Genomic DNA, 24,430 nt, shown 5'->3' with positions numbered 1-24,430 from the left:
GTCTCACTCTGTCACCCAGGTTAGAGTGCAGGGGCGCAATCTTGGCTCACTGCAAACTCTGCCTCCCAGGTTCACGCCATTCTCCTGCCTCAGCCTCCCGAATAGCTGGGACTACGGGCGCCCGCCACCACGCCCGGCTAATTTTTTTGTATTTTTAGTAGAGACGGGGTTTCACCATGTTAGCCAGGATGGTCTCGATCTCCTAACCTTGTGATCCGCCCGCCTCGGCCTCCCAAAATGCTGGGATTACAGGCGTGAGCCACTGCGCTGGGCCAACAGTTTTTAATAGTACAAAGTCAACACATAATAAGCAAAAGGAAGAAAAATCACCTGTAGTTCCATTACTTTGAGATACACATCATTAATATTTTGGTGTTTTTTCTTTTAGTCTTTTTTTCCTGAGAATTTCTGTGTATATGCATATATACATTCTCATTTTTAACTGAAAGCCTTCTGTACTAACTTATATTTCTGCCTGTGAAAACTCTTGATTTTAATGGTTTTCATTCGCTATTTAGAAAATAATTCATTTTTAATAGAAAAAAAATACTGTACTTTCACCTTCTTTTTAGATTAAATCCCTTTCAATCCATTCTTCTAGAGAAATTGTGCAATCCCTTTGATCCACATCAATTTTTGGCCACACAAAGACTCAGTTCCAAATGAAAATAAATGTTTCCCCCATCATCAGCCAATATCTCCCCATTAGAGGCTCTTGTAGGTGACATGGCAGTTGGTAGAACATGATGTAAAGGTTAGCCTTACCTGATTCAGTAGTGATGGGTAAAGAAAAAAATGTGTCTGAGTAGAGTGGCTTTGTGAATTCCTTCAGGTCCTCATCAAAGAGCTGTGTAAAAGCTCGAATGCTGATTCTGAAAAGAAAACCGATTTATTTAAATATAAATTAGTTGTTGAACACAGTAGCTGAAAAATGTGTTCAAGGAGAAATAGGGTGGGTTCCTGGTCAGTGTATAGCAGGGTAGAATATGAGTTATGGAATCAGATAGTCCTGGGTTCATACATTCATTCATCAATTTATTCATAAATATTTAATGAGCCCCTGCCACATGCCAATCACTGTTCTAGGAGCTGGGACTTTGCAAGAAACAAAACAAAGTCCTTGCCATTCCAGAGGTTACGTTCTCATGGAGGAAGTCAGATAATAAACACATAAATATAATAAATCAGATGAGATGTGTGCTATGAAAAAGAAAAGAGCGAGGTAAGGACGATGGAAAGCAATGGGAATACAGCATGTGGGAGTGCTTTATTCAGAAAGGTAGTGATGAAGGCAGTGAGTGAGAAGTGTTGGATATATCGAAGGGAGAACTAAATTTGTTGATGAATATAGAGTATGGATGATTCCATATGTTCTGGCTGGGGAACAAATGGAAGAATGGATGTGTCATTTACTAACATGAGGGAAAACTATGGAGAAGTAGACTGGGGGGTTTGGGAAGATCCAGACGGATCAGTTGTGGGGGAAGTAATTCTGAGATGCCCATTAGAAAAGTCAAGTGACCAAATATCAATATTATTATTGTTGTTGTTGTTATTTTAACTTACATAGCTCTTCATCTTTTGGCACTATTTTCTAAAGATCATTTTATCTAAATATATTCTAAATATATTCTAATATCATATTTATTGTCAATAGGAAATATTTGTTAAAGGCCTTTATAAATTGCTGAAGTTACAAAGAGATGCATGGTCTCTAGTCTTGGAAACTTGAAAACAAAATATAAAGGAATCAGGCAAATAGCAAAAGAAGAAAGCATATAAACAATGGCAAATGAGGAATAGTAGAATATGGAGGAAACAGTGTGTGTGGGCATAGGAGGTGAGGTGGCGGGGAGCAGAGAGCTCAATGAAGAGACTGCTGGGATAATCAGGCCAAGAACACAGGGCCCTGGCCAGGACCCCTGGCAATGAGAATGGAAAGAAGACTGTGAAAAGGCACTGAAAGGAAGAACTAGGTGGGGCCCAGACTGAAGAGAAGCAGGGAGGAATCAAGGATGGCCTAAGACTTGAGCTCACGTCACTCAAGAGAACAGTGGGAACATTGATAGAAATGAGGAGAGAGGCTGGACGTGGTGGCTCACACCTGTAATCCCAGCACTTTGGGAGGCCGAGGCAGGCGGATCACCTGAGGTCAGGAGGTTGAGATCAGCCTGGCCAACATGGCGAAACCCCATCTCTACTAAAAATACAAAAATGAGGACTGGTGGCGGGCATCTGTAATCGTGGCTACTTGGGAGGCTGAGGCAGGAGAATCGCTTGAACATGGGAGGTGGAGGCTGCAGTGAGCCAAGATCATACCACTGCACTCTAGCCTAGGTGACAAAGCAAGACTTCATCTAAAAAAAAAAAAAAAAAAAAAAGGGAGAGATTGGTGAAGGAGAATATACTTTGCTTGGGATATACTTGATTTAGAGGGACATTGAGGCATTGATTTAGAACTGTCCAGCTGACACTGGAGTTATTGCAGTCACCTGGGCAGGAGAGTTGCTGAGGTGGCTGTCCACGTGTCCATGTGGGATAGTGCCTGAAAATCAGCTGGTCTTAAATTCAATAAACAAGCAAGATGTAGCTACAAACACAGATTTGTAACCTCTGCTTGAATGAGAAGCCTGTGATCCCTATCACAGGACCTAAGTCTTGTGCTCTCTGTGTAAGTCAGACCCAGTCTGGAGAGCTGCACTCAATTTCTGGCGGCATATTTTAGGATGAATTAGAGATCATTTGAGGTGATTGACCTGAACAATGATAGAGAAGACTTCAAGGGGCATAATATAGTTAGCTTCTGATTTAAAGAAGGCTGCCATGTAGAAGAGGAAAACAACATGATTATTTTTCTTCTTGAAGGTAGAATTAGGCTCAGTAGACTGAATTTATAAGGAAGGAGGAATTTAGGAATATTAAGCTGTTTTCTAACATTAGAATATGAGCTACCTCCTAGACTGTGAGCTCCCAGTCACTGGGGTCTGGAGGATGGGGATGGGATTCAAGTAGAGGCTGGAGGAGAAGCAGTCCCAGGGAAGCTGGAGGAGGGCATTGCTGCACTAAGTTAAAGATTGGCTTGGGTGACTTCTTGAGTCCCTCCTATTGTGAAGATTCTCTAATTGAACTGATGAAGTATTAGGCTTGGTTTATATGGGAAAACTTTCTAGTGTTAATTTCAATTCTATGAAAGTGACCAGAAGTACTCCTTTTTTTTTTTTTTAATCTGTATTTCTTGAACCCAAAGGTATCTGGGCATGTCCTGTGATAATCCTGAAGCAGCACTAGGCCAGGGCAAATTGTTCTGACCCTGCCCCCACTTCTTCTAACTCATGCCCAGATCCAAGTGTAATCCTGTAAAATGAACATCAAGATCATATTGATAAATCACATCTATAACTTCCATCTCCAAAAGATCCATTCCAAGTCAAAAGATGTTCTTCCAGGAATAACAGCCTGTCAATGGAAGTATATTGAGAAAGGTCCACAAAGGGTAACAAGCAATCACCACACATTAAAGGGGAAGGTGAGGAGTTGGTGTATGTTGCTAATTTTGGAAGGCAGGTATGCTAACCACTATAACACCAATGCCTTGGCAAGTATGTTGCTAATTTATTATACAGTTGGAAATTCAGTGTCTCTGATAAGAGTTTCTTATTTATAAGTGTGGGAAGACTTTTTTCTTTCTTCTTTCTTTTCTTTCTTTTTTTTTAAGACAGGGTCTTACTCTGTCACCAGGTCAGAATGCACACTGCAACCTCCACCTCCCAAGCTCAAGTGATCCTCCAACTCCAGCCTCCTGAGTAGCTGGGATTACAAGTGCACACTGCCATGGCGAGCTAATTTTTGTATTTTTTGTAGAGATGGGATTTTGCCATGTTGCCCAGGCTGGTCTTGAACTCCTGGGCTCAAGCTATCTGCCTGTCTTGGCCTCCTAAAGTGCTGGGATTACAAGTGTGAGCCATCGTGCCCAGCCATAAGGACTTTTTCAAACATGGTTCTGTTTGATCATGTTGATCATGTTCAACCTCTCCAATATAATAAAGAAGTTTATTATATTACTTCAGAGGTTTGGAACCTGAAGCTAGGAGACAGTCCTTGTCTTCTCCAAGATCACACAGAAAGATGATGAACAAAAACTGAACTTCCTATTTCTGGCTCCTAGTACAGATCTCTTTTCTTATTTCCTCATGGCTTAATTTTTGGTTAAAAGCAATGACTTCTGGTCTGGCTGGGCACAGTGGCTCGTGCCTATAATTCCAGCACTTTGGGAGGCCAAGGCAGGCAGATCACATGAGGCCAAGAATTTGAGGCCAGTATGGCCGACATGGTGAAACCCCATCTCTATTAAAAATACAAAAATCAGCCAGACCCATGGTGATGCGTGCCTATAGTCCCAGCTACTTGGGAGGCTGAGGCATGAGAATTGCTTGAATCCAAAAAGTGGAGGTTGTAGTGAGCTGAGATCACGTCACTGCACTCTAGCCTGGGCAACAGAGCAAGACTCTCGGTCTGTCTCTCTCTCTCTCTCTCTCTCTCTCTCTCTCCTCTCTCTCTCTCTCTCTCTCTCTCTCTCTCTCTCGGTCTGTCTCTCTCTCACACACACACACACGCCATGACTTTTGTAGGAAGGATGAAAAAAGCCTGGGCTAGGAACAAGAGGATCTGAGGTCTAGTTCTCATTTTTACTCCGTTGCTGGCTACTTGGATGGTCCCTAAAGTTCTTTATGCCTCATCTATAAAATAAAAGCATTGGCTATAACAACCTTGACATACTCTGCTCTGAAATCACAAGTGTAAATACAAAGTACTGAATGGATGCAGATAAAAGGGACCTTTAGGAAGGAGATAATGACCTAGTATAGGTTCAGCTTAAAATTAATGGGTCATCAGGCATTCTTCCCTTAAAACTTTTCCAAAAATGAATATCACAGCTAGTTTCCCCAGCCCAGCACTTAGCACCCACCCACAGTCCTGTCTCGTCCTATCATCCCAGTCTACTCCTTTTTATTCACCCTCTGTTTGAAACTGGACTGTTTGTTCTACTCTAAACAATTTGTGTATTTAAAACTCCACACTTTGACTCCCACTATTCCTTCCACATTGAATCTCCTTCTGTCACTATCTGCATATTTCTAAATCCTTTTCCTATGTTTTAATACATCCTTTGAGAAACCTTCTGAATCTTCATAGCATTTATTTTCCTTTATTCCTTATGTCCTTCAACATTTCTGCCTCTATTTTGCAGATGTGGCTTCTGTCTCCACATTGTAAGCTCCTTGAAGGCAGTGCTCCACCTTATTTATCTATCACCCAACAACACCTATTTCTTGCCAGAGAAGGCAAGAAAACATATGCTGAATATATTATAGCAGATAATTATGAATATGACACAATAACAAGACACTATTTTCAGTGAACAAATATCTGATAGAATTTTTTCCACTTTAAATGTGTCTAGAATTAGAATTCTATAGCAGAAAGTTGGAGATCGTGTGGTTCAATTTCCTTCCTTTGAAGAAAACGAGGTCAGGAGAAGCTGACCACCTTACTATGGTCACACTGCTCTTTTATTTAGAATAAAAACAAAACCAGACCAGCACTTTCCTAACCTTCCAACTCTCTCACCATAATGATCTGCCCTTTCTCTTTCCATATGGAACAATGCAATAATACATATGAATCATAGGAACCCAACAATGAATGAAACACATTATATCTGTTGACATAACAAACTTGCATATCAGCTGAACCTAGAATTTCCCATTTCTCAATCCTAATTATTCTTTTTCTGCACTATTTCCTGTCCACCTATTCCCTTTGGAAAAAAGGATGCCTAACAACAAGGAGGGTGACTGGTGATGATTGTCTTGAGACAGGCAGAATTCTGACTGGACTGAGTTCAGCAGCCACCACACAAGAGGCTGATTTGCATGTGGTTCTGTGATGTGTTCTGGGAGATGACACTTCCTCTCATCAAGCATTATCTGTCTGGTATGCTTTTAACATGACTAAAGTAAACATATGTATTGGAGAAATAGAGGAAAGCTGTGTTCTGAAAAACAAACATGTACACAGAGATGATGAAGCCATAACACGAATGTGTTACTTCCATAGAGCATCTTGGCTCATTCCCGTATTTGTTCATAAGCATTTCACGAGCACATCTTTTGTGCCAGGAACCTGCCATATTGTTTTGTAACCAATGACACATCTGTCTCCCCTGTTGGATTGTGAGTTCTTGCAGTCTAGTTGAAGAGAGCAGGTAATTCCATAAAGGGTTAAAAGCCACTGGTAAATGTAGGATTAGAGGAATGTAGGGAGACGGTGCTGTGGACGTGGACATGGAGCTGATGGAGCACCCAACCGCCCAGCTGTGGGATGACAGGATAATGTGGGTGGTTGAGGGTTGAGCTGGCTTTTGAAGTGTATGGAGAATTCGCCAGCCAGATAAGAACGGAAAGCATCTGAGAGAGAAAAGATTATGCAAAGGCTCAGGGGTATAAAAGAACCATGTCACATTCAGGAATTCTGAGGAGTGATGAGTAGCAGGAAAGCAGTGGGTACTTAGAGCATATATGGTTGGAGACAAGGCTGGTGAGGCAGGCAGGAGAAAGCAGGGTTTAGTGTGCCCTGTGCTGAAATCTGCTCTTGCTCTTGTAAGTGAATGGGAACTACGGGAAAACCTTAATTTAGAAGTGACACGACTAGGTTTGATCTGTCACATACTCAAAACCACTACTTAGGACACCCTTATGGAGCTTTGCAGGTGAGGAAGATGAAGATTAGAGAACTGAAATGCTGCTTACAAGTTAAAATACATAGTTAAAAAGTGGCAGAGTTGGAACTCAAATGCAGGTGCTCTTCCAAAGACCTCCATAGCTACTATGGGTGCTGGGAGATTGGTGGACTCTGGTCCAGACACAAATTTTTTATAGCTCCTTACTCTCTATTTGAAATATAGTAATGAGTTATCTTCACTCCTTCCCTTTCCATAAGTAAACAAACTAAATCAGCCTCAATGTTCCAACTCAAAAAAGAAAATAGCCCGTAGGTGACTTTTGCTCAAGTTTCCTTGAGCCCAGGTAACCAAAGAGCTGAGGAATCTCTTGATTCTTTTTTTTTCTTTTTTGAGATGGAGTCTTGCTCTGTCGGCCCAGGCTGGAGTGCAGTGGTGTGATCTCCACTCACTGCAAGCTCCGCTTCCCGGGTTCACACCATTCTCCTGCCTCAGCCTCCCGTGTAGCTGGGACTACAGGCGCCCGCCACTGCGCCCGGCTAATTTTTTTAAAATGTATTTTTAGTAGAGACGGGGTTTCACCGTGTTAGCCAGGATGGTCTCGATCTCCTGACCTTGTGACCCGCCCATCTCGGCCTCCCAAAGTGCTGGGATTACAGGCGTGAGCCACCGTGCCCAGCCTCTTTTTTTGTTTTTGAGATGGAGTCTTGCTCTGTCGCCCAGACTGGAGTACAGTGGCATGATCTCAGCTCACTGCAACCTCCACCTCCAAGGTTCAAGCGATTCTCCTGCCTCGGCTTCCCGAGTAGCTAGGATTACAGGCGTGCACCACCATGCCTGGCTAACTTTTGTGTTTTTAGTAGAGATGGAGTTTCACCATGTTGGCCAGGCTAGTCTCGAACTCCTGACCACAAATGATTTGCCCACCTCAGCCTCCCAAAGTGCTGGGATTACAGGCGTGAGCCACCACTCCTGGCCGCATCTCTTGATTCTTACAGGAACTGATAAATCCTGGTTTTCTAATCTTTCTTGTTTCTCTCTTGTTCTTCTGAAATCTTGTTTCCTTTAGGTAGGCTCATATGGTCTCTTTTTGAAGTAAGTATCACTAAAAAGTTTGTGTGTGTTTAATCTGGAGGTGCCGACCTTGCCTGGGAGGTAACAGTAAGTGTCTGGTGAGCCCTGGGTAAAGGTAGCTATACAGTGTTCCTGCCAAAAATGAGTGTTTTGTTTTAGGAAAAACATCTGTCTTGACTTGTTTGATGTGAGGGAGGGGCTAAGAACTCTCTCGGGTGTAATGCTATGTCATAGTCTCCTTTTGGAACTGGCAGCAGAGTTTTTTTCGGCTGAGACCTAGGAGTGATACTTCAAATATGTGAGAATCAATAAGCCCTCAGCATCAACAAAGTAGAATGGACGCTGGCCCACGGAAAACCTAATTTACTGCCATATTGATTTGGGTATCAGCTCTTCCAACACCCAACAGAGAAGGTACAACTTCTGCAGAAGCAATAATCTTGGGTGTCAGTAGCTCTATATCCAAGACAGTAGCCTAGGTTCCCTTTCTCTTGAGGATGCTGATTGGGATGCTATATACTTCTGCTTGTGCCTGCCTTCTGAAAACACAGTGCAGAACAAGAGCACTGCCAATTCCTAGGGCAGAAGGGCTTAGTGACTGCAATGATGTTTCCTGGAGCCAAAGCCAAACAGCTGCTCCTTTTCATTTGTCATCTCCATGGGGAAAAAAAGGTGTTCCCATTCATTCAGGGGCCTTTGCCTTCCAGAGTTCTGTCTGGACCAAAGAGCACTTCCATCTTTAGATGCCTTAGAAGGTAAATAAGTGAGTATAATTTCAGTTCACATTATAAGTAGAAGATATAGCTTCATATTGTTTGGATCTCCCTAAGCTCAGTCATTTTATTTGGACATTTTTACAATAATGAGCAACGTAAAGTATTGGACTTATATTTAAAACGTTGTAGAAGGGCCCAGCATGGTGGCTTACACCTGTAATCCCAGCACTTTGGGAGGCTGAGGCAGGCAGATCACTTGAGGCCAGGAGTTGGAGACCAGCCTGGCCAACATGGTGAAACCTCTGTACTAAAAATACAAAAATTAGCCAGGTGTGGTGGCATGCACTTGTAATCCCAGCTATTCGGGAGGCTGAGGCAAGAGAATTGCTTGAACCAGGGAGGTGGAGGTTGCAGTGAGCCGAGATGGCACCACAGCACTCCAGTGTGGGCAAGAGTAAGACTCTGTCTCAAAAAAAAAAAAGTTGTAAAAGAGAGAACAATCTGTTAAGAACCTTCAGTTCTTCCCTTAATGAATTGGAGCTTTTGCATAGTGCTAAAGTCCCTTTTGACACATTACCTGCAAGTGGAGGCAGGAATCCAACTTTCATAAATTACCCAGTAAAATGCAGAGTACTCTTCTAACGTAGGTTATTAATCTATGGAAGCTCACATGCATCAGATGCTCAGACAGCCAAGTGCCTTGTAATGTAGCATGTCCCATCTAGCAAAACAGTGGTAATACATCTAACCTGTAAGCAGTGTGTGGCTTCAGTGGTCCATCACAGAATTTTTGCTGAGTGGGATCGCATTTTCCACCTAGGCTCTCCATCTCTGCTCCAAGCTTAATGTTAAAACTCCTGGAGTTGCTGTTAGGATTTTCGGCACATTTGCTGGCAAAATAATTAGTCTGATACACCCGAATGGAGGCGTTGTGCCTGTATTCCAGGTAGGAAGGGAGAGGGTGCTGTTGTTCTGGCTTCAGCTCATCACTGCCTGGAGGAGAAAACCCACAGTTAAGGACTGCCTTTCTTGTGACTTAAGTGATTTCAGTGATTTTAAATTAGGTTTCTAAGGCTGCCTCCTCATCCACTATCTCTGGCCATTTCCAAAGTACAGATTGTGCAATCTCAAAGAATGATATGAAATTCTCCTAATAAAGTTAATTTTAATTCACTTTTTCTAAAATACATAAAAATAAATAGTGTGTATATAAAATACACACACACAAACACACGCATATAGCATCTTTTTCCTAGGAAACAAAATGAGGGTAGCTCATTGCATAAAATGATAGCGCCTCTCACAACTCCACAGTGTTACACAACTCCCATTGTGAGTGAACCCACTCAATAAACTCTTTATCTTGCTAATAACCATTGTAGTTGAGCTAATAAGGAAACCCCTATGACCTGGGAAAAAGGAAAGAGATAAGAGAAATCATGTCCTAGGCCAGAGTAGTCATCCCACAAGGCGCGCTCCACATGCCATGCCCAGTTTGATTATTGCTCTGCGTGTGGCTCTGTTATCTTGAGTACAGTTTAATCCTGGTCCAAATTTGGCCCCTTACTCAGAGCACTTCCCAGAACTCTTCCCCTGTTCACCCAGCCTGCTGTGTGTTTTGGCACTGCAAACCAGTTTTGATGCTGGCTGGAGAAAAGCGTAAGTAGAAAGATAAATACTATAGAGATCAGGTACTGTTTACAGTGAGCTTAAGGTGTGGTGCAGTAAGTGTTTATCATAGCATCCTGGATTCTTGTTTAATAAAATTTGCTCATAAGTGGGTCTTAGAAATATTAAAAAAGTAGTTAAAAAGAAACGTTGTCTTTAGCATGAGTGTATACACTATAAATGGCATTTATATGAGATGGATTGTTACCTTAGCTAACCTGGAAATCACAGCCCATCTCCATGGATATCAATAATGGAAGCCTGTCTGGCTGGGGAACACAAGGCTACTTTCTGGGGTGTGACTTTTTCAGTTACTGTCTTATAGTCATGCAGCAAAACACTGTCTTCATTGCAGTCTAATCAAGTCTAAAGTCTTTCCACAGTTCACCAATTTATCTTCAATTATGTGGTGTGAGGAAATCTGGGACACACCACTGACCCTTGAAATTATTGAATTAATTGTGCATAACCAGATTTATGCACAATTAAATAAACTGTAAAAGCACATAGACTGTTAGATACTGTGAGCCTAAAATACCCATTGGCCTAGAAACTGCCTCACAGTTTGTCAGGTTTCAAGTTTCCCCCTTACCCACAAATGGGTCAAAATTATCAGGGATGCTTAAGAAACTCATGTAGCACCTTAAACAGTATAAAAATATATAAGAAAGGTAAACCTATATTAATGTCATTCCAGGCACAAGCATCTCTTTTGGAGAAATAACACACAAGACCTCAACAGCAAATATATACATGGACAGGTGTGCCCCAAATACAACACTGTTACAGGTGGTTTGACAAATGCTGATATAATAAGCTTGAAAGCTCTTACTCAGTGGTTGTATGTGATGTTGTGATTACTATTCCCTAGACTTTGTTCTTATCTGTAGGAATTAGGTAGATATGGAATAATTTAGGAAACTAGAGAATGAAACATACTATTCAAAATTCAGTGGAGAAGAGAAGAATGTTTCTCATGAACTTTTTTTTCTTCTTTTAGGCTTTTGGTTATTTTTGTGACTTGGTGGGTAGTTTGCAAGTATGATCAGTTGAGGCATTGGAGATAGGGAGGGGTGAAGATGGTTGAGGCATATTAATGTTTAATGGTAGAACAAAAGAGTAGTGAACAACATTGACCCAGTAATGAAGAGGACTAATCCCAACTATTTAGGAGGCTGAGGCAGGAGGTGGAGGTTGCAGTGAGCCAAGACTGCGCTATTGCACTCCAGCCTGGGCGACAAGAGCGAAACTCCGTCTCAAAAATAAATAAATAAATACATAAATAAATAAGAAATGTAATACATAAATTAAGAGTTCCTTCAAAGTGAGTTTGAAGCCTTGAGATTGCCAAGAGGTTGGGTGGAAAGAAGAGGACTGAATAAGGCATTACATGCAATGCACTTCCAACGGTGCACGGCACATGGTAAAGGCTCAATAAGTGATGGTTATTGTTATTATTGCTATGGTTGGTATTATCATTACTCTTCTATTTAATAATTAAACCCAGAGGATAACAGGCTTTACTGCCCAAAGAGCCTTTGAGCAGCTTTTCCTTATATCTCCCAGTATCCAGCAGAGATGGGGTGAATGATACAAAAATTACATTTTCTACTTAAGTTTCTTGAACCTTTTCACAGAAAGATCTCCCACATGACCTCCGAGAAAGCAATTCGGTGTCTCAGAGTGGAGTTAACTCATGATAACTTACCATCAGCCTCTCTCACCACCACTGTGAAGTATTTCACAGCTCCATTGGTGTCGCTGAACCAGCTGCAGTTGACAGTAAAGTTGATGGAAGATTTGCTAATTAGCACATCCTTTTCATTCACACGAATGTGTGGGGGTGGAGGAGGGGGGCCTGGAAAAAGAGGTGGGGAAGGAACCAAGAGGGGTCACAACTCTGCTTTCACAGCATAAACAACAGTTAGTGAAATGAAGGATTCTGCTCTCCTGCATCAGACTGTGTATGTGAGCGTGTGCCTGTGTTTAATGCTGTAATCAAGAAACTCTCCCTCTCTCCTGAAGGAAAACAGGCAGAGGAAGTGATTTGCCAGTGGCACATTAAACATAATGAAAGAGGTAGCTCTTCAGCAGAATTTCCTGAAGTTGTAGCTTCAAATTGCTTAAGAGCTCTATTATAGCTCTAACTATATGAGGCAAAGTGATATATTTAAATACTAACTCATTCAGGTACTTGAAAATCATCTAGCTTGTTTGCTGTCAGGGTACTTTACCCAGAGAAATGTTGCCATTTCTTGGAGCCTTTTAAGTCCTCCTCTCCAGGTGGCAATCACATAGGCTTATGCAAAAGTGAAATGTATGCAAGTGAATGCCAGTGATGGATATGATAGAGAAGGGTGCACAGCCCCTTCACTCTGGTGACAGGAGGCTCCGTGCGTACCTTCAGGGACACTTACGGTCTATCATTGTGATAGTGCTGTCTTCAACCACCTCGCTGGTCATGCCGGCCGACTGCACTTTGATGGACACCAGGTACCTCTTATGGGGCACTAGCATCATGATGTTGAGCAGAGATTTTTCTTTCTCCAGCTTTCTGGAAAATTCAACTTCTTGGGTGTCCATTTTCCGGCATTCAATACTGTAACCATCAAAGTCAGAATCAGGAGGGATCCAAGAACAGGCAATGGCTGTGGAGTTCTGAGGCCGGCAATGCAGGTTTTGTATCTTGTCAGGCTCTAAAGGGAACAGAGGAGCCAACACTTTTCAGAACTCAAGGAGAATTTTGTTTTTTATTTTCCAGCTCCTTTGGGTCCAACTAGCTCTGAGATCTAGGTATAGGAGGGACAGACAGGCAAATACAGAGTGTCGTGGCTCACCCTAGCAGACACATGAGCACAAATCTCCCAGGGAACCAGGGCTGGGGTAGGAAATGCTGAAGGACAAGCGTGGACAAGTCTGAGTAATAGTTAAGGACTCCAGGGGATCTAGTTATGGGGCCCTCCACACTTTTGTGAGTTTTAGCTCCAGGAGCTCAACCAGGTTCTCACAGTGAATATCGAAGAAAAATCCCCCTGTGTTTCTGAAAGGGAGGGAACAAAAGAACTGTTTTGAAACACACTAGAGCATTCTGCCCTCAGTGGAATCTACCCAAAGCCTAACCTGCTGGGGTTTTATCAGAGCCCAACTGACCTGGGCCAGGGGAATAACCCAACCCCAGCCACTTCAACCATGGGTGCTGAGAAGTACCTGCAAAGTTCACAGCTTGGAGGCATAAACTCGCTAGAAGACTAGACCTAATCGTAGGACTCTAAAGCACTTCTCCTCCCCCATGCTTCATCACTGCCCCACCAAACACCAATTTACGGCAGTTTCTTTTACATAGTATGTCGTATCAAGCTATCCATAAAAAATCACAAGGCCTACTAAAGGAAAAAATATATAGCTTGAAGAAACTGAACAAGGATCCAGAACCACAAGTTAGATATGGCAGGAATGTTGGAACCATCAGACCAGGAATTTAAAACAACAGTCATCAACATGTTAAGGGCTCTAATGGACAAAGTAGACAACATTCAAGAACAGGTGGGTGATGTAAACAGAGAGATGAAAGTCCTAAGAAAGAACCAAAAATAAATGCTAGAGATCAAATCACTGTGACAGAAATGAAGAATACCTTGATGGACTTCTTAGTAGCTAGACATGGTTGAGGACAGTCTCTGAGCCTTGAGGATCTATCAGGAGAGACCTCCCAAATGGAAAAGCAAAGAAAACAAAGACTGAAAAGCAGAACAGAATATCCAAGGACCGTGGAACAACCACAAAAAGTGTATCCTACACAAAATGGGAATACCAGAAGGAGAAAGAAGGGAACTGAAGAAATATTTGAAACAAGAATGACTAAGAATTTCCCACAAATAAATGTTAGACACCAACCACAGATCCAGGAAGCTCAGAAAACACCAAGGAGGATATATGCCAAAAAAACTATGCCTAGGCATATCGTTTTCACACTACAGAAAATCAAAGATAAAGAAAAATTCCTGAAAGAAGCCAGAGGGGGCAAAACAACTTACCTATAGAGGAGCAAAGTTAAGAATTATGTCCTCCTCTGAAGCCATGCAAACAAAAAGAAAGTGGAGTGAACACTTATTTCACGTGTTGACAGAAACAAGTACCTCCTATGGGCCAGGTGCTCTTCTGGGGATTATGAACAGTACAGAGGTAAGGAAGATGTTAGCCCTAACCTGCAGGAATGGAAATGAGTCCAAATAGCCATAATAGAAGGCAGAAAGGAAAACATACCAGAAGAAATGGCGAGAGAAGGTGCTATGTGGGGGGGTGACACGTAACTTTCAGCTGCTGGCTATTAGTTATCAGCAGGAGTTAGTAAAAGCTGTAAGGCAGAGGTGACACTCTGCCAAGATATCAAGAAAGAGGCATTCTGCGTAGAGAAAAACCACAAACCCAGGTACCAAAGGAGGAGGTGCCGGGAGTAGGATGGTAGAAAATTGAGAACTGCAAATCATTCATTATGGTTGAAGCATATCTGTGAGAAATTGAGTACTGGAATGATTTTACATGAAAATTATAAACTTCTTTTCTATTTAAACTTCTGCTATTTTGGATTTTCTGTTACCCATAGCCTCACCTGATCCTAATAAATACAAGCCTCGAAAAAACAAACAAACAAACAACAGGTTCCACTAGTCATCATTCCTCATAAAATACAGCACTGAGTCCCTCTTCATGGCAGTTTTTTTGTCCTCCTGGGCACTCCCCAGTTTGGTAAATGCCTCACTTAAATTCTAGCATCCAGGACTGAATACAACAGTCCAGTTGTGATCTATAAGCCCAGCCTTTAACAGAGTCATATGAGCTCTTAAACTGAGTACCTGCAAGACTGTTGGGAAAGGCAGTCTCGTGTGCATAGTCTATCGACCCCCGTTTGGCTGTGTAAGAAATGGCCCTTGAGCTTAAGATACTTTCTTACCAAGAGATCGAGAGCCTACACAGCCTGTGCTGGGCTCATTGCCTTGTGTGGGAGTATCGTTCCCTGTTGCAAGCCCAATGTATGCTCTTTTGTTCTGCTTACGCCTGTGTGTCACATGGCAGATGGTGAACACCAATGCTACAGTTGTCCTCTGAGGAGACAGGACAGGGTCCTTCTACTGTGGCCTGAGAGTGGTGCACTTAGTCAACTGCCCTGCATTGGCTGCTGGAAGAGACCATACACAATGTGCCCTTCTGTTTTCTGTTGTTGTCACAGTTGAGGACAGCAAGTGCATCTCTGGGCAACCACTGCAGCTGGCCATGAGGGACTGACGCATACTGTTGAGGTTGATCTTACTCTGTCTCCTCCCTATGTAAGTAAAGCTTTGTTCCATCCAGTGCTTGCATTATGTTTCTCTGGTGACTCTAATACCAGATGCAATGGGCAGAAATGTTCAGAGTCCTGCCCTGGGTTTGGTAACCAGTGCAGGGTGTTCTGCTTAACAGATTTCATGAACACAGCCCACAGTCAGCCACTGAAAACTCAGCCTGAGCTTGCCATAAATTAAAACTCTTAGTTCTTTTTCACATATGTCTCTTGACACACAAATAACTGCTCTTTGGATACAATGTGTCATAAAAGTTACACTTGTTATAGTATTAATGCTTATTAAAAACGTCTGACTTTATTAAAATGCTTAAATGTCTAACTTTCAACTATGCATTTTATCAACAACCAAAAACTATCTGATCTGATCCCAGAAACTACTTCTACTGGGTATTATTGAAACACAAATATTTGGATTAAAGTCCCTACATTGAAAACCTGTCTTTCTTTGAGGGTGATAGTATCTATCCCAAAATGCCTTTGGGAAGAAACTAGTATATGCTTCGTCGTCAAAGTATTTTTATCTCAGGGACATACAGCAGTATGTCCTATGATCCCTCTGCTTCTAGTTTTGCCTCTTTCAGTCTATTCTCTACACTGTACCCAGAGTAACTTTCTAAAGTGTAAATAATGATTATGATATCTCTGCTAAAATTGAGTGGCTCCAGTTGGTCCAAAATAAAATTCAAAGTAGTTACCATGGAATACAAAACATTTTATTATCTGATTCCCTTAATCCTTACCTTTTATGCTATGGCCAAATTAACTTCTTTCTGTTCCCCTGTTAGTAGATCTTGTATTCTCCCTCCTCTCTGATCTTGGAATATTTTATTCTCTCGACCTGGAATATTCTCCACTTCTTCCCCCACCTCTACCTGGTAACTTTCTTTCTTTAGGTTTCTGTTTGGATGTTTCCTTTTCCAAGAAGTTCTCTTGTATTGGGTCAGATTACCCAACCAGTGCCTCTATAGTACCATTTACTTCCCTCATCATACCCAAAATATAATGTCTATTTACAAATAGTACGTCCTACCTAATTGTAAGCCCCATGAGGGCAGAGAAATTATTTCTTTATTGTCCCTTGTTGTTAATGTTGAATGAATGAACAAATCTACATAGACTTCTGCCTGAATTTAAATCCAGACCAATCCCATATAAAAATACGGATTTAATCCAAGCCCTATTTGAGTAAGATGTTGAACATATATTTCCCCTCACTCCATTTGAGAAACAAGAATAGGAAAACATGTCATACTTGTCCTCACAGTTCCAAAAATTGGTTTGCTGTAAGTTTTCCAGGAATCACCACTGACAGTCTTGACACTGAATTGATAGGATCTCCCTGGACGAAGACCATACACAATGCGTCCTTCTGATTTTCTGTTGTTGTAGGGGTTGAAGACAGTAAGTGCATCTCTGGGCAACCACTGCAGCTCAAAGTCATTGTAGTCTGTCCAGTCTGGGGGCCCCTTCCACGTGATGGCCAAGGATGTGTTTGCAATGTCAGCAAATGACATAAGACTGGGAGGACTTGGAGCTGAATATAGGAGAAAGTGAAAAATCACATAATCACATCTATGCCATAACACATACAAAAAAGATAGCTGAGTAACATCAGACACACTTTTAATGTACTTTGTAGGAAGAGATAATATGATCATATAGTAGCAGGAGCTTTCATTAACAGTGTTTATTATGTGTAAGGCACTGTCCTCAAGCATTTTATGTACCTTTTCTTTACTTTTTTTTTTCGAGACAGAGTTTTGCTCTTGCCACCCAGGCTGAAGTACAGTGGCATGATCTTGGCTCACTGCAACCTCCATCTCCCAGGTAGCTGGGATTACAGGCACCTCAGCCTCCCAAGTAGCTGGGATTACAGGTGCCCACCACTACGCCTGGCTAATTTTTGTATTTTTAGTAGAGACAGGGTTTCCTCTTGTTGACCAGGCTGTTCTCGAACTCCTGACCTCAAGTGATCCACCCACCTTGGCCTCCCAAAGTACTGGGATTACAGGCGTGAGCCACAGTGCCCAGCCTCGTATATGTTTTCTTAAATATTCATAGCCAGATCTTCCTTACCATGGTGCTGTGGAGCATGAGTGTGCTCCGAATGGGTTACAAGCGTGTGAAGGTATTAATTCCATCAGATTTTGGGGTGCAGAGCTGACGTCCACAGACAATTATGTCCAATTGCAAATAGCCTTGTTGATTAACCCCAGGGTGACACACAGACATCTATGTGTGCCCATGACATAAACACAGGGTGCACTGGTGATAGCCACACAGTGATGATGTATATGATTATCCCCACTTTGCAGATAAGGAAACTGAGGCCTAGAGATGCTCAGTGACTTGCCCAGATTCATAGAGCTAAGCTAAGGACTTAGTTCTTTTGGACCGTAGGCTTGTCCTCTATCTGTTGTACCACAGTCCCTTCCCAAGTTCAGGGGCTAGCACAGGGTATACCATTATTGGCTTTATCTCGTCATTAAAATCAGAATCAAAATGTGTCTCTGGAAGCTACTTCCCACCACCCCTTGGCCACTTGCACCTGGGCTTCTCACCTGTTCTGCTCTCCGCTGTGACTTTATTGCTGAGATCTCCACTGTGAGTTACCACCCACAGCGTGTACTTCCTTCCAGGAACAAGGCCGTGAAACCGCCACTCCGTCAGGTCCTTGTCTTTCCAGTTCTCCTTCTTTGTGCCATTGGGATTATAGAGAATCAGCTCATAAAAGTCAAAGTCCCCAGAGGCTGGACTCCAGCTGAACCAAAGGCTGTCTGTCATGTTCCGATTGGACCCCCTGAGATGACTCACAGAGGCTGGGACTTAAACAGAAGAAAAATTCTTAATGAGAACAAAACAGAAACAAAGGCATTTTGGCCCACAGGTGAGAGTATATGCTATGTTGGGCATGTGGGTGAGCTGTACATATTATAGTCAGATCTTGCCTACATTTCAGGCTATTTAACTTTAAGGGTGTATGGACTAGAGATATGGTGTAAATGAAAACAAAACAGGTGGTGACTTCTAGATGCTTGCCACATGCACCCTGATAAGCATGTAAAATGAAATCTTCATAAATGATGAATAAATCGTTGTCATTTAGCTTATTTAAAAAGGCCCAGAAAATGTGTATACAAGGTTCCAGCTCCTCCCCAGTGTGGCCTATGTCATTGCAGCCACCATTCCATAGCAACCCTCTCTGGGTCTCTTTACGTCCTCTCTACCCTCCTTTAGGTTCTCAGTTCTCTTGTGCTCTTTCTTATAAAATCTGTATTGGTACAACTTCATTTAGGGAGAGAAGTGTTAACAGTCACTCCTATCATTGTATAGATTAGTCATGCTGCCATCCATCCCAATAGCTTTGCTATTCTTTGGAGAATGAAGACTGTTGCCACATTGGAGGACTTCTAAGCATTAATGAGCAGGTGAGGAAAGATGTGCAAAGGGCTGCCTCAGAAATGATGACAGGTAGGCAATTCTATCTGTGGCTGAGGCTTATCGCAGCTCTTCTTCACTCCTTTTAAAAGACAAACAGAACTTCTGTTGGGTGCCCTTGGAATATGTTCCCACATGGCTCCCCTCACCTTTAGTTCTCTGCTGAAATGCCTTCTCCTATCTAAAGTAGTTGCTTGTCCTGCCAAGTCACTATCATGACACATCATTTTTTTCACAGAATTTAAGGCATTCCCAAATCATCTCCCTTTAATGATCTGTCCCTGTCCTCTTCCCTCCCCGCTATTCCAGAGTTTTCTGAGGGCAGCGCCCTTGACTGTCTTGTTCACCATCATATTACAGCAGTGGGCCATGTACTTGGCACAGAAGAGAACCTAAAACTATTGTCAAATGAGAAAAAAGAATTGAATAGGTAGGCTGGGTGTGGTGGCTCATGCCTCTAATTCCAGCACTTTGGGAGGTCGAGGCAGAGGACTGCTTTAGCCAAGGAGTTCAAGACCAGCCTGGGCAATATAGGGAGGCCCCCATCTCTATAAAAAATAAAAATTAAAAAATTAAAAGTTTGCTATGCATGGTGTCATGTGTCTGTCGTCCCAGCTACTTGGGAGGCTGAAGCAAGAGGATCACTTGAACCCAGGAGGTCGAGGCTGCAGGGAGCCATGATGGCATCACTGCACTCCAGCCTGGGTAACACAGCGAGAACCTGTCTCAAAAAAAAAAAATTTTTTTTGAATAGGAGATAAAAGACTCAAATTATGGGAAAAGGGTAGATTCTGTTTTTTATTTGCAGCCCAGAGAGATGTCTCTCACTTTCCTGGAACTCTGTGTTTTCACTTCATCTAGTGCTATGTTTCTAATTCACAGCAGTCACTGCCTGTTTGTTATATTTGTGGTTGCCCTTCTCTGCTCCTGCTCTCCTCTCCATCTATTTCTTGTTAGAAAGCTGAAGGGTATGGCTTGAATTAAACTGTGATGGGTTACGGCCCTCTTGTACAGTTTGATGTCAAGAGGAGGAAGCACATTCATTTTTTACCAAGCCCTAGGAAGTAAACAAGTGGAGGCAAAAGAGCAGAACCTAGTGCAAACACTGGCCACAAATTAGTTATACATAATCAAAGGTGCGATTTAGGGTCAAACAGCCTGAAAGTCACAAATGTCATATAAAGCTACATCCTGAATAGAATAGGAAACTAAGGACCAACCCAGGAAAAGCCAGTGAATACCGGGACAATTCCCCCACGATGCATTACTGCGTGGGTCTTGGTCTTACCTGTTCTACCAAATATGAAAGACTCATTAGACAGCTCCCCACTGTGAGTTACAATCACCATCTTGTACATTCGGCCTTGTAGCAAGTTCTGGAAAGAGAAGCTCTGGACTTGCGGGTCAACTTGAGCTCTCTCCTGGAGATTCCCATCTGGGTTGTACAAAAAGATGTTGTACCAGCTGAGCTCCCCCTCTGAGGCGGTCCAGCGGAAGGACAGGTGCCTGGTGGAGTTCTCTGTGATCCTCAGGTTGGTGACAGCTGCTGGGACTGGAAAAGTCGAGGAGCAAGAGAATGAGGGAGGGAAATGCAGTGAGGAGAAGAGGGCAGGTGGGAAAGAAAGGGAAAAGCAAACAGAAAGAGGAAGTTGGATTCAGTGATATAGGAAACAGAAACAATAGGAAAAGCCAAAAGCATTTTTCAAAAAGCTTCATGTTAGAATTTTGCAAACCCTTTTGGACTTCTGTGCTACCTCTTGGCAAGGTCAAGTGCTGCTAGAAACCGCCTCCTTGCAAACTGCTGGCACAGATGCTGTCTGATTCCTCAGAAGGCTTAAGATGGCAGTAGAAACAGAACAGGACATCTGCCTTGATTTCGCCTGAGTTCTCTTTTCTCCACCTCAAATGCTCTTTCTCAGGCTCTTTTTGCTTTCTCCGCTCCTTTTGCCAGGTCCTTACAAGTTATTTCCCATGGATCCATCCTTTGTTTCCTTCATATTCTATAGCCCTAGCTGAGCAATCAGTCTCATTCAATTTATGGATTCAACTAGCATTCTGGTCCAGATCTTTTTATGTCCAGCTCACTACTCTTCTGAGCTCAAATCCATATTTCCAAATGCCTATGGTCCCCTCTCTCTGCAAGTCACTCAGGCACCTCAAATTCAATACACAGCTGAACTCTGTGGATTTTTGCCTGACCCTCTCTCCTCCTGCTTCTCTTATCTCAATTAATGGCATCATCTTCTACCAGACATCCTAGGTAGAAACTCTGGAATCTTCTGTTCCTTCCTCTATAATCCACTCAGCTCCCAAGTGCCACCTTAGCTAATGCAAAAATATTTCTTGACTGTATCCACTATTCTTCATGAGAGCCCCTACATTCGTTCAGCTGTTGGTCCTTCTCCTATGACTGCAGTCATGTCATGACCCCATTATCTGTCCAACTGCATCCCCCCCACTCATTTGCGCTCACTCTGTTCCAGTCATATGGGCCTCTTTACTGTTCCTCCAACAGGTCAGACACACACCCACTCAGGGTCTTTGCTTTGGCATTGGCTCTGCTTCTAAATACCCAAATATTTGCATGACTTTCTCATTTCTTTCAGAGTTTTACTCAAATGTCACTGCCTGAGTGAAGTCTTTGGGGACTGTACTACCTAAAATTGTAAGTCCCGGCTGGGTGCAGTGGCTCATGCCTGTAATCCCAGCACTTTGGGAGGCTGAGGAGGGTGGATCACCTGAGGTCAAAAGTTCAAGACCAGCCTGGCCAACATGGCGAAACCCCATCTCTACTAAAAATGTAAAAATTAGCTGGGCGTGGTGGTGCACACCTTTAATCCCAGCTACTCTACTCGGGAGGCTGAGGCAGGAGAATTGTTTGAACCCAGGAGGTGGAGGTTGTGGTGAGCTGAGATTGCACCACTGCACTCCAGCTTGGGTAACAGAGGGAGATTCTGTCTCAAAAAATAAAAAATAAAAAAATTGTAAGCCCCTTGACCAGGCATGTGTCTTATGCCTGTAATCCCAACACTTTGGGAGGCTGAGGCAGGTGGATCTCTTGAGCCTAGGAGTGTGAGACCAGCCTAGGCAACATGGAGAAACCCTGTCTCTACAAGGAAGTACAAAAATTAGCTAGGCGTGGTGGCACATTCCTGAAGTCCCAACTACTTGGGAGGCTCAGATGGGAGGATTGTTTGAGCCCAGGAGGCAGAGGTTGCAGTGAATTGAGATTGTTCCACTGCACTCCAGCTTGGTGCCAGAGTGAGACACTGTCTCCAAAATAATAATAATAGTAATAATAATAATAATAACCATAGATAGATAGATAGATAGATAAAATTGTAAGCCCCAACTCTTGCTATCCTACTTTCCTAATTTAATTTCCTTCTTGGTCTTTATTACCACCCAACCTCCTATATCTTTTACTTATTTATTTTGTTTATTGACTTTCTTCCCCACTAGACTATAAGCATAATGACCATGGGAATTTTTTATTCATTTCTGTATATCGAGCAGTTAGAACAGTGCCTAACCTATAGTATGTACTCAATAATACATGAATTAATAGGTGGATCTCCTCACCTCTGGTTCATTTCCATTCAATCCATTGCCCCATTGCTATCTGATTTATCTTTTTAAAGATAAATCTTTTATTACAAAACAATTGCTCTCTGGCTAAAAAACTTGTATTGCTTTACAAGATAAAAAAACTCCTGAGGAAGGCTACCAGGCACCCTCTAATTTGGCTCCAATCTGGCTTTCAGCCTCACCTTTCCATCATGCAACACACATTTCAGCCACCCACAACTTCTCCTTTCTCCTGTTCATACCTCCTGGCCTTTGCACAGGACAGGCTGTCTGTACAAAGTATTCTACCTTCTCTCTATAAGGAGAATTTCTTCATCCTTCAAGACAGTACTGAAATGTCACTTTTATGAAGATGTCCCAATTCTGCCTGACCTCCATGCTTCCCTGAATGCCAGACATCCCTCTCTTATATGTACTCTTTATCACAATGCATTGCCATTATTTGTCCATGTGTCTGTCTCATCAGTCAGCTCTTTAAGGACGAGAAGCATGCCTGATTTATCTTTATGTCCCCGTCAACATAACCATCCCCGCCTTCAGACCTATGTACTTACTAAATAAGTTATCAATCAATTAGGCCAATGTTGTTATCTGAATAGCCCCAAAGATGTCCATGTCCTAATCCCCAGAACCTGTGAATATGTTACCTTCTGTGGCAAAAAGGGCTTTGTAGATGTGATTAAGTTAAGGATCTTGAGACGAAGGAATTATCCTGGATTGTCCGGTTGGTGACCAAGGTAATCACAAGAGTCCTTAAAAGATGGAAGAGGGAGGCAGGAGAGCAGAGAAAGAAATGTAAGGTCCCATGCAGAGATTGGAGCAATGTCATCGTTGGGAGGGGGACACGAGCCAAGCAATGTGGGCAGCCTCAGAAGCTGAAAAAGGCAAGGAGTGGATTCTCCCCCGAAAGTCCCTACAGGAAACACAGCCCTGGTGTCTTCATTTCAGTCCCCAAAAACCATTTTTCAGACTCTAACCTTCAGGACTAGAAAATAAAAAATTTGGGTGGTTTTAAGCCACTAAGATTGTGATATTTTATTATAGTAGCAATAGAAAGCTAATAGCACCAATATTAATGAAAAATCAGAATCAGAGTGTGGTGGGCTGAGTCCTGTGTGGATAGGGAAACTGACATGGAAGTGGCCAATCAGGGTGAATGTTCCCAGCGTATCAAGAGATAGATACCATCTCCCAATGTTGCTTCATCCCTCTCACCCTGTGGTTCTTACACAGTAGTAGACATTGGCAATATGTGCTACAAAACATTATGCTGTGCTAATTACCTGTTCGGCCTTCAGTCTGGGCTTCCTTGCTAAAGAGGCCTCCACTGACAGTTAGGATCTGTATCTTGTATTTCTTGCCTGGTGTCAGATCTTCAAATTTGTGTTGCTTAGTGGTGGCTGGCTCTGATGTGTTGCGCAGAAGGATTCCATTTTCAGTCAGAAGCAGGATGTCGTATCTTTCTGCCACACCAGCAGCTTTTTGCCAACTTACTATTAAGGAATGACTGCTGTATGCATTGTCTGCAATTACTCCTTGGACAGATGCTGGAACTGCAGAGAGACAAGTGGAGCAACAAAATACAGATTTTATCACTTAGGGTAAAGTAATCAATTGAGAAAAACTCCTGAATCAACTGCAGGTAGATGATGCATTTGCTTTATTTGTGTGGCATAGATACTTTCTGTGTGCCCTTATGGAGAAAAGAGGAGAAAGGATTTCCTGGCTTAACCTGTCTGTACAACTACTTTGATTCTCCATTTTTTTCTCTGAATTTAAATAGGATCTCAGATAGAAAAGTTAGTGAAGATGGCCCTGATAAATATGCAGAGTGGTGCATACCTATGAGTCTAGAAAGTGAAGAAT

At 42.5% G+C, this 24,430-nt stretch overlaps 1 protein-coding gene and 1 long non-coding RNA gene across 5 annotated transcripts in view; one reads left to right on the top strand and one right to left on the bottom strand.

Annotated features, from left to right (window-relative positions):
• Positions 1-24,430, bottom strand: part of PTPRB (protein tyrosine phosphatase receptor type B) — a 128,081-nt gene that overhangs the window by 28,796 nt on the left and 74,855 nt on the right. For all 3 annotated transcript variants that reach the window (XM_033221269.1, XM_033221270.1, XM_033221271.1), the window contains 8 exons: positions 23,848-24,117; positions 20,265-20,528; positions 18,100-18,363; positions 16,791-17,072; positions 12,615-12,893; positions 11,906-12,055; positions 9,279-9,522; positions 766-872 (listed from right to left, as the gene is read on the bottom strand). In XM_033221269.1, the coding sequence (XP_033077160.1) occupies positions 766-872; positions 9,279-9,522; positions 11,906-12,055; positions 12,615-12,893; positions 16,791-17,072; positions 18,100-18,363; positions 20,265-20,528; positions 23,848-24,117 (1,860 nt within the window). The remainder of the gene's footprint in view (positions 1-765; positions 873-9,278; positions 9,523-11,905; positions 12,056-12,614; positions 12,894-16,790; positions 17,073-18,099; positions 18,364-20,264; positions 20,529-23,847; positions 24,118-24,430) is intronic.
• The window catches only part of LOC117089748, a 111,681-nt gene that overhangs the window by 71,528 nt on the left and 15,723 nt on the right, over positions 1-24,430 (top strand). For both annotated transcript variants that reach the window (XR_004439736.1, XR_004439735.1), the window contains exons 4-6: positions 15,430-15,521; positions 18,178-18,425; positions 18,872-18,966. This is a non-coding gene — a long non-coding RNA (uncharacterized LOC117089748). The remainder of the gene's footprint in view (positions 1-15,429; positions 15,522-18,177; positions 18,426-18,871; positions 18,967-24,430) is intronic.

Source organism: Trachypithecus francoisi, unplaced genomic scaffold (assembly GCF_009764315.1).
Source record: "Trachypithecus francoisi isolate TF-2019V2 unplaced genomic scaffold, Tfra_2.0 Lachesis_group11, whole genome shotgun sequence".
NCBI lineage: Eukaryota > Metazoa > Chordata > Mammalia > Primates > Cercopithecidae > Trachypithecus > Trachypithecus francoisi.
This window is presented reverse-complemented; position numbering and strand designations above follow the sequence as displayed.